The 10603-nt window shown below is 33.3% G+C and overlaps 1 protein-coding gene across 1 annotated transcript; it reads right to left on the bottom strand.

Moving 5' to 3' along the window:
- Positions 1-6776: 6776 nt before the first annotated feature.
- On the bottom strand, positions 6777-8777 carry LOC141621008 (polygalacturonase-like). The gene is made up of 4 exons (XM_074437736.1): positions 8376-8777; positions 7714-8003; positions 7196-7421; positions 6777-6995 (listed from the first exon to the last, which is right to left on the bottom strand). The coding sequence occupies exons 1-4, from the start codon at positions 8775-8777 to the stop codon at positions 6777-6779; spliced, it is 1137 nt and encodes a 378-aa protein (XP_074293837.1).
- Between the last annotated feature and the right edge of the window lie 1826 nt (positions 8778-10603).

Genomic DNA, 10603 nt, shown 5'->3' with positions numbered 1-10603 from the left:
TATCACAAAGTTTGTCGCCGGAGATTCAGAGATGATCGACATTGAAAGTTAGGTTCTGGAAACTTCAAGAACTTCATGCTAGTGTAAATAAACAATACTCCCTCCAATTTTCTTTTATCTTCCCCTTTCTTTTGAGCACAACAATTAAGAAAGGGGAAGAAAGAAGGAATAAAGTAGAATAAAGTATTGTAAGTTGTGAAATTTATAGGGGAGAGTAAATAATAAAAAATGAATAAAAAATAAAGAATAGATAAAGTAATGAGAGTTGTTGATTTTTTAGGAGAGGGAAATTAATAAAAAATGAATGAAACTTAACAAAAAAAAAAAGGAAATATGGAAGATAATCAAACTTGTGTGAAAAAGGAAAGAGGAAAGATAATAGGAAATTGGAGGGAGTATTCAAGTACAACTAACAAGAAAAAGAAGCGGAATTTCGATTAATTGAGGCAAGACAAATATTTGAGAATGTTGTGCTGAATTAAAACCAAAAAGATTTAATATATGAATGTTGATAGTAGTGGACGATGTTGAAAATTATTGATCGTGCAATTTGATTGCATATGGTTAAGTTATTGAATAAATTGAGAGGGAGTAATTAACAAAAACCCTAAGTTAAAAAAAATGATTTAATTCATAGTTATGCAATTAGTTGATTAATTAGCATTCTACACCGAAATTATGAATCATAATTGAGAAATCTATTTAATTTGAGAGATTGTAGGAGTAGCAATTGAGAGAATTGGCTTTGAGATGTCACAAACAAGAATAGCTGTAAAACGACTTTATACAAGGTAAAGTGCCGGAGGAGGACCAATAATTATAGCAGCACATCAAGGATTGGGATTGTCGAAAGTCCTAAGATCTCGGCAGTGTCTTAATTTTGAAATGTCCCAAGGGCAGTTCTCCGGTAGGAATAGTAAACGGTGGTGGTAGGGCAACGCAGAAGTTAGTGTGTGCGGCGGTGAAATTTTTTCACAACTATTGATCTGATTAAGATTCATGTTGGACCCGGTGGCGGCCGGTCATGGTGCATAACGTCAAGATGACTAGGCCGTAAAATACACTTGCGATCGTATCTTAAAATTTAGTTTAGTTTAGTTTAGTTTACTTTGTGATAATTTAGTTTAGTTAAGTTTAGTTATTTATAGCGGAGGTATAGGTGAAAAATGTGAAATTGCTAGTCATCGTGCATTCATGCCGTCCTCAACACTATGAGGCGTCTCACCCACAACTCTCTTGTAGAAAGATTCAATAGTGAGCTACATACTATTGTCACATAAGAATTTTCAGCAACATCGCTTTTAAGCTACGCACCCTCTCAATGGTGAGCTACATACAATTGTGGCTTGAATTGGCCCACTTCTCATATATCGACCAATAGAAAGAAAGCTAGATATGTTCAAGCTTGTAGCTACAGTAGCTTTCAAGCGGGTTATAAATTTCCTACTCCAATGGTAAGCAACATGATTAAAATGTTTTTAAAATTGCAAGCAAGTCGTTTTTAGAAATCATTGGAGATGCTCTTACAGGACGGTCCATAGGACCAAAAATGTAATGTTGGTAGATTAGACATAATAATTTTGATTATATAGTTAAGGCTTTGACGATCAAAAACAACTCTTAGGTTGAACCATGCCAAGTTGATAGAGCCTCTTGATCGAGGAAAGTTTTGTTCACATTTTCAAGTTTGAATCCCGAGCATGGAGAAAGAATGCTACAATTGAATGTCATGGCGATTTCTGTCGTCGATGTTCCATGTATTTCCTTATATGTTACATCAGTGACTTTTACTCCGGATTCCTATAATACACGACAAATAATATATTACAAATTAAAGACGGTACATAATATTATGAAATAATGAACATAAATGTCCTTAAGATACTATTTCAAGTACACTCCCCTTGAATGTAGCAACTGTTAGGCCTCAAAGTACATCGGTGTGCCAAGTCATCGTAAACCAAACTAGTTGAATTGTTCTCGAGTGTCTGAGGAGTGTTCAGACTTTAAAAATATATTAATAAAATATTGGACACGGTTTATTAAGTGTTCAACACGTATTTCGGGGTATTGTGCAGGTGTCTGTGTCCGACACGAACATAAGAAATGATAGAAGTGTGCGTGCTACCTAAATTGATTGGTCACTCACTCACTGCATTATTATTCTATAAAATCGTCTTAACCTACAATTTAATAAAAAGAAGTTGCATTTCCTTTACCTGACGAGGGCACTGGTTGTTAGGACAATAGTGTTGGTCCACAATTATTGGGTTATCAACATTTCGAAATGTAACATTTTGGTAAAATATACCTTTGACGAATCCTGTACTGGGCTTGGCCCATGACTTAATTCTCAGCCCATTTGTTGTGTTACTGATCACAACTGATTTAACCGTTACATTTTGTACTCCTGCTTCTTTTTTCTCCCACCCTAAGCTTCCTATGCTGCATACCAATCATTAGCAAGAAGTTATTACGCTCACCAATTTATGTTACGATTTTTTTAACGTGCACCCTAAGCGCATACATGATATTCTCAATAATTATGATATAAATGAGTTTATACTTGAATTCCTGATGTGAGTCATACCTTATTTAGATTATTAATGTGTACACTCAGGGTACACGTTAAAAAAATCTTTAATGTTATATTATTGTATTAACAAAAAAAATCGTTATTGACATTATCGGATCTACTCCACTTCAGCCTAGTAGTAGTTTTACCTGATTCCATGACCGGGGCCACATAAGACACCCTCAATGTGAACGTTCTTGACACCAGGGCCAATAGATATACAATCGTCTCCTGTCCGCATGGTGGAGTCGATTATAGTGACGTACGTTGACGATTGAACATGAATGCCATCGGTATTGGGACTGTCAGCTGATGCTATAATGTCCACTCCTTCAATGTGCACGTTTTGGCACCCTGTTATTGCAATGTGGAACTCTTGGCTATTTAGGGACGTTAATCCTCTTATTGATATATTCTTCGAATACACGATGCGCAAACTCTGAAATTAAAATAAACACGATATATCTTATATGCCATCTTTGATGCATTTATAATTTCTTATTCACATATGTATTCTTTCCTAATACTCCGTAGGTAAATGATTATTATTACAAAATGTAGCGTTCTGTAATTCTGAAATTAAATAAAGTTGGGATTATTACTATTAAATATACTAATCCATAAGTTAAATTCAATTTAGTTTAACTTGAGCAACTTTAGTATCGAGGTAATTAAGAAACTTAAGAGTAGACCGGTGAAATCTTTGAGCAACTGTTTTTCTGATTAGTATCGTATCTAACGAAATTAAGAAACTTAAGAGTAGAAGGGAGTGTTTTGCTTGAGTTGAGGAGCTCACACATACAACTCTTTTTTTCATTCTTAGATAATTTCCCCAACTTCTGGCAACAACTTACGGATCTCGGGTCGCATTTGCACATGTCTTGATTCAAACAGCAACCCATTATAGGGTCTATCAAAGGCAAATCACTCGTTTGTTCCGTCCGGGGCTTTTTCAATATCGGACCGCAACTTTCCATGTTCATGGAATCTCTACCAAAACACAGTTCTGAAGTCTCCAGGATCCTGTTTAGATTGTTGTTTTGAGACAGTTCACAGACGGCAGGGGCGTCTTGAAACAAATGGAGGCCCGGTGCGCCTCAAAAAAATGAGGCCCCAAGTATAAAGTGCAAGTGTACTATACTTTAATATTTGTACCGAATTTCATCAATAAAGCTTATAAATTCGTTGTTCAAAACCGGAGGCCCGGTTCCTCCGCCCGTGGTTGCACGGGGTCTTAGACACCCCTGACAGACGGGGCCATTATATGAGTTACCGGACAAACCGCATTCTTCACGCAACGTGTTGTTCACTAACTGGAGGAACTCGTTTACCTTTACTAATTCTGTGGAATCCGATTTGTTCTTAACCTTGTAGCTGCTACACGTACATGTTGTAGGCCCAAATAGCGGCTGTTTGAGTAGACGACTTAGCCTCTCGATCCCCGTGTTCAGCTTAGAACAACAACGTTGTCTACCTCGATTCCCCTGGTCGCCTTCGGCAGCTGCCTTTACCATGGGTGCGCATGTCTCCATTGCGTCTCGTGCCTCCGCCTCGCATGGGGTTAGTACCTGCGTATATGTGACATCATTTAAATTAAAGTAAATTAGAAATAAATCTCTCTTAAATTTCAGTTTTTTAAAATTACTCCCTTATACTCAAGTTGGAGTTCTGAATCAATTGGCTAAGCCACAAACGGAATAAGTTCATAAACAGACAAAATAAGTAAGTAACTCAAGTTGGAGTTCCGAATCAATTTTTGATAAAAATGCATCTTAAGAAGTAATTTTAGGAAAAAATTATATAAGGGAGTAATTTTAGAAAACTGTATTTTAAAAGGGAGTTATTTTTAATTACTCTTCAAATTATTGCGTCAATAATGTTTGATGGTCAGATCGAGCCTCTCCGCTAGTATATCGTATCTCTAATAATTTTCGTAGCTTTAATTATTTTTGAGAATACGACTCGCATGAGTCACATCACATACATACCGTCATGAATTATACGTAAAATTTACTGTACATGCAAATATGCAATGATAAAAGACTTACTGATCGAAAAGCGGTGTCGCAATCTTGGTCTTCAAAACCGCATGATTTTGCAAGTTTTTTATCACTGTCTAACGCATTAAAAACCTCTAGGTAAGGTCCAGGGTTACTTCCGAATAAATCTTGAGCCTTACACTTACATAAAACCAAATCAGTCCCAGAAAGCTTAGTCGGAACAGCGCTGCAACTCTTTCGTGCACGGGGCTCCGTGCTCAAAGATACCGTCCCGTTTGGATTCTTGACATAGTAGGGTGTTCCGGATCTATCCATGACCGCAGCATGGAGTTGAAATAGCGTAGTAATGCAATTTTCATCTAAAGAATTGGCAGCTTCACAATGGAGGTTATTGTTGTATAACATCAACATGACTAGCAGGTAATAAAACACACTAGCCATCGAATTTATGATATTAATTCGGGAATTATACTTGGGTGGTTTAATTTATCGTTTACCATAACTAGATCGACTAGTCGTTATTTATAGTGAATTTATATGTATTAGTATCTCTAAGGAAGGTGGACTTTCTAGTGATCGTGCATTCATGCCGCCCTCGATACAAATCAGGCGTGCCATCCACACATCCACTCTATCGCCGATTCGCCGGCACTATAAGATCTACCATGCGTAATTGTATGTATGTATTATTTGATGAAATTAACGTGCTTTTTTTAATATATAAATCAGTTGACTACTTATTGATTGGGTTTTATACTCTTAATTGTGCAACTAGTATAGATCCCGCGCGAATACGCGGTTTTTTAGATAGGAATATTAAAGAAAAATAACAATTATAAACTGATATTTAACTCAATTTGAAATTTAATTGTAAAATTTATTATTATTATTATTTTGTATTAGTCGGTGGAAAATGAAAAGTTCAGTATAATCCAGTTGTAGATATAATATAATGAAAGTCCATTTACATATATGATATAATAAAAGCCCAGATATGATATAATAAAAGCCCAAATATAGTCAAATTCATTTAGGCGGGAAAATTTTGGAGATCTCTTATTCTTTTAGTATAAGGGGGATTGTGCTTGTTGTCCGAAGATTTCTAACAGATTTGGCGAGTGGTAGTTGAATCAGTTTAGTTGGTCGTTAATTGTGTTTTATACTCTTAATTGTGCAATTGTGCTTGCAGTCCTAAGATTTTCAACTATTTTGCTGATAATGTTACTTGAATTAGCAACATTTTTATAGGACCATCCTACAGCATAGAATCATCCCAATAGAAAAGCAACTTTGTCATGGAGGATGGCTGTCTAAGGACGAAAAATGTAATCCCCCTACTACTAAGAGAATAAAAATTATCTTAGTTTTCCCTCGCCAAAAAGTATCTAGCTAAATAAGATAATAAGTAAAAATTTTCTCCATTACATTATTATCTTTTCAATAAATATATTCTTATAAATAAACTCTAATTTTTTAAATAAATTCATAATTATGATTTTTTTCATTAAAATAAAATAAAATTGATATTAAATTATAAATTATTAGTTGCTAAATTTTTCAATAATGCAATAATTATTACTGTAGAGAATATATAACTTGACACATTCTTACTATTAGTTTCGTGACAAAAAAAATAAATGCATTAAAAAAAATCACTAAATAATTTTTTTTATTAGTTTTCCGTTTTCAACTTTTTTGTTTCATATAAAAATACAATTAAGTGAACTGATAAATATTAATAAGATGCAAATTTAAAAAGTATAAATCCTCCCATATACTAAGAGAAAACTTCTCTAAAGTTTTCCCTCCAAAGTGCTCAACCTTATATATATATGGAAACAAATTAGATTTTCATTTATTAAACTAATTTTCTATTTAAAATAATCTATACATTCTCCTAATATTAACTTCATGACGAAAAAAGAATTTATTAAAATAATTTGAGATAGTTAAAATATTTTCATAAAAAACACAATTCGTGGAATTATTCAATTCTTTTGATTAATTTTAATATTAATTATTTTTTATAAAAATTTGTGAGATATAAATCTAAAATCTATAATTAATACAGTAAAAATTAAAAGGCCTATGTTTACCGCGCATTTACGCGGGATCTACACTAATGTTGGATTAATATGATAATTTGTATCCGATTAATTAGACACATAATAATTTTGATTATATTGTTAAGGCTTTGACGATCAAAAACAACTCTTAGGTTGAACCATGCCAATTGCTTGTCCTTGAACATTATTACAAGTTGATTGAGCCTCTTGATCGAGGAAAGTTATGTTAACATTTTCAAGTTTGATTCCTGAGCATGGAGAAAGAGTGCTACAATTGAATGTCATGGCGACTTCTGTTGACGATGTTCCACGTATTTCCTTGTATGTTACATTACTGATTTTTATTCCAGATTCCTGTAATATATAACAAATAAAATTGCAAATTAAATAGAGAATATTATGAAAACTTGTCCTTGAAATACTCGTAAATCTTTGTTAGTTCATGTACATCATTCTTTTATCGCATCTAACCTATTTGATCCGTTATAAATTTAAAACGGATATTATCATTTTAAACAAGAATATGCATAAAACAAAAGTTGCATTTCCTTTACCTGACGAGGGCACTGGTTGTTAGGACAATAGTATTGGTCCACAATGATTGGGTTTTCAACATTTCGAAATGTAACATTTTCGTAAAGAATAGTTTGAACGAATCCTGTACTGGGCCTGGCCCATGACTTAATTCTCAGCCCATTTGTTGTGTTACTGATCACAACTGATTTAACCGTTACATTTTGTACTCCTGCTTCTTTTTTCTCCCACCCTAAGCTTCCTATGCTGCATACCAATCATTAGCAAGAAGTTATTACGCTCACCAACTTATGTTACGGTTTTTTTAACGTGTGCCCTAAGCGCATACATGATATTCTCAATAATTATAATACAAATGAGTTTATACCTGAATTCGTGATATGAATCATACCTTATTTAGGTTATTAATATGTGCACTTAGGGTATATGTTAAAAAAAACCTCTAATATTATATTATTGTATTAACAAAAAAATCGTTCAATGTAAACGTTATTGACATTATCGGATCTACTCCACTTCAGCCTAGTAGTAATTTTACCTGATTCCATGTCCGGGACCACATAAAACATCCTCAATGTGAACGTTCTTGACACCAGGGCCGATAGATATACAATCATCCCCCGTCCGCATGGTGGAGTCGATAATAGTAACGTGCGTTGACGATTGAACATGAATGCCATCGGTATTGGGACTATCAGCCGATGCTATAACGTCCACTCCTTCAATGTGCACGTTTTGGCACCCTGTTATTGCAATGTGGAACTCTTGGCTATTTAGGGACGTTAATCCTCTTATTGATATATTGTTCGAATACACGATGCGCAAACTCTGAAATTAAAATAAACACGATATATCTTATATGCCATCTTTGATGCATTTATAATTTCTTATTCACATATGTATTCTTTCCTAATACTCCGTAGGTAAATGATTATTACAAAATGTAGTGTTCTGTAATTCTGAAATTAAATAAAGTTGGGATTATTACTATTAAATACTTTTTTTTTTTTGACAACAAGCGATGAATAACTTACATAATAACAAACAATACTAAGGTAGCATTACTATTAAATACTACTTCTAATCCATAAGTTAAATTCAATTTAGTTTAACTTGAGTAACTTTAGTATCGAGGTAATTAAATTCCCATAATTTTTTCGATTCAAAAGATTAAGCTAGTGATGAGATCGTGTAGCTTACCGTGGCTCCCATTAGACAATTGCCTCCAGACTCTTTACAACGCCACCAAGTCGGTCCTCTGCCGTCAAGAATGCCGCCAATGATGGAGACACCGGTAACCTCGTTAAAGGTAATCCAATTTTCAACCTTACCAAGTATATGATGATCCTTAGGAGCTATTAGACTCCCTTTGATATTTAACGTGATGTTTTTGCTAATACATTTTTTTCCTTTAAACATTAGCGGCTTTAGCACGTACCGGCCTTTAGGTACGTCTATGACCGCTGGACCTTTTGTGTTACATGCGGCTTTCCATGACTTGAGAAATGCCTTGGTAGTGTCTGCTTTACCATTTGGTTTAGCTCCGAATTTAAGGACATTGTACATTTTTGTGGCGTAACCAGAATTCACTGAAAATGTCATAATACACGTAAATAAAATGAAACGGGTATATAACTTCACCATTTTGGATTGTGATATGATGCAATTATTCAAATTAATAAAAAAATTGTGTAGGCATTATGTGGTTAGATCTTAGATTAGCATAAAAAGTTTGACATTTGCGTAAATATTTATATGGTTCGATGTTTGACTTTAGAATATGACGTACGGGGCATTGGATTGTGTAAGATAACATCTTAAGGAAGGATGGAAAAAGTGGAGAAAGATTGCACAAGAGAAAGTGCATATATACGTACATTGGATTTAATGTTGAACTTACTCATAAAAATTATTGACTATAAACTACAAGTACAAATCTGTAATACAAAAAGGATCCAATTTATTAATGCAGAAATAAGTTAAGTCTTTCTTAAGATCATTTTTGGTGAAATAGATCCAAAAATATATATCCATATCCATAGCATTAATTAAAGCTCGTAATTAACTCCGTATGTGGGTTTAAGTTAAATTCATTTCATGCTTAAAACCGTCTGAAATAAGAATGAATATTTCTTCAGCCATATAAGAATGTAATGGATTATAAATATAATAATTGAGCTTTAACGATCACCTTATATAATATATTCCATTAGAATGAGTTTGAATTCAGATCATGAGAGACACTACTTATTGGACTTTTCAACTACTTAAAAGCTAAGCTATATAAGGTATCCCCTTGGATTTTGATCGTGGTGGGTTGCTTGGCATGTAGTGCAACGAGTCAAGGACTACAATCGATATTGTAATTCGTAAATCATAACATGGAGTAAAGTTGATTTAGAGTTAATAGTGTACTTTTTTAGTTTTAATTACTCCCTAGTTACTAATTTTTAATTTGTAGAAAGTACTCTGTATATAGTACTCCATTTTTCTTGCAATCCAATGCACGTTATATTTTCTCGAGTCAAACATTATAAAGTCAATATAAATATCTACGAACACGTGACACGACATCTCATGAAATTTAAGACACGAGACTTGTTATTTAAATTTAAAAAAATATATATTTTATAGTTATAATTAGCGGACGATTTTATTTTTGTAAATGTATTTGATATTAAATTTAAATAATTGAAGGTAAATTTGACTTTGTCTGCTTAGCATATTCTAAAATAGGAAAATTTACTCCATTTTACAAAGAAAACTAACGAGGTACTAATCGAAAATAAAAAACTAATTAACGAGGTACTAATCGAAATTTTTACTCCATTTTATTTTTATAAATGTATTTGATATTAAATTTAAATAATAGGACGTGTTTGGTTCGCGCGCGGGTATGGGTTTGGAATCAGGAATCATACCCGGGTGGTATGGGTTTGGAATTTGATTCCTCATCAATGTTGTCAGGATCGAGATTCTACTTTGGATCGATGGGGAGGTAGGATCGAATCGGTAGAATCGGATCGTAGAATCGCAAGATTCTACAAACTCACTAAATATAATTTTTTATTTGGTAAAAACATATAATTGAACATTAAAACACTTATTTATTAATATTTATTCATAAAATATTGGTAAGTAATGATTTTAGTGTCATTGTATGAACATGTTTCTACAACTTACACGAAATTTGAGTTTATGGTGTCATTATATAAAAATATATATTAATTTTTTTATTATGGAATCGGATCGTAGGATCGTAAAATCGTAGAATCTTATTATGATCCCATCTCTAGAAATTTTCAAATTAACAGGATCGTAAGATTCTACAACTATGATGGAATCGTAGGATCCAGGATAAATTAATTGAGAATTGCATAAATTACATTGAATACAAGGAGCAGTATTTATACAAAGAGTGCATCTAT

The sequence above is a fragment of the Silene latifolia genome, chromosome X, assembly GCF_048544455.1.
Source record: "Silene latifolia isolate original U9 population chromosome X, ASM4854445v1, whole genome shotgun sequence".
In the NCBI taxonomy this organism is placed as follows: domain Eukaryota; kingdom Viridiplantae; phylum Streptophyta; class Magnoliopsida; order Caryophyllales; family Caryophyllaceae; genus Silene; species Silene latifolia.
Note: the sequence above shows the minus strand (reverse complement) of the source record. Positions and strands in the feature narration are given on the sequence as shown.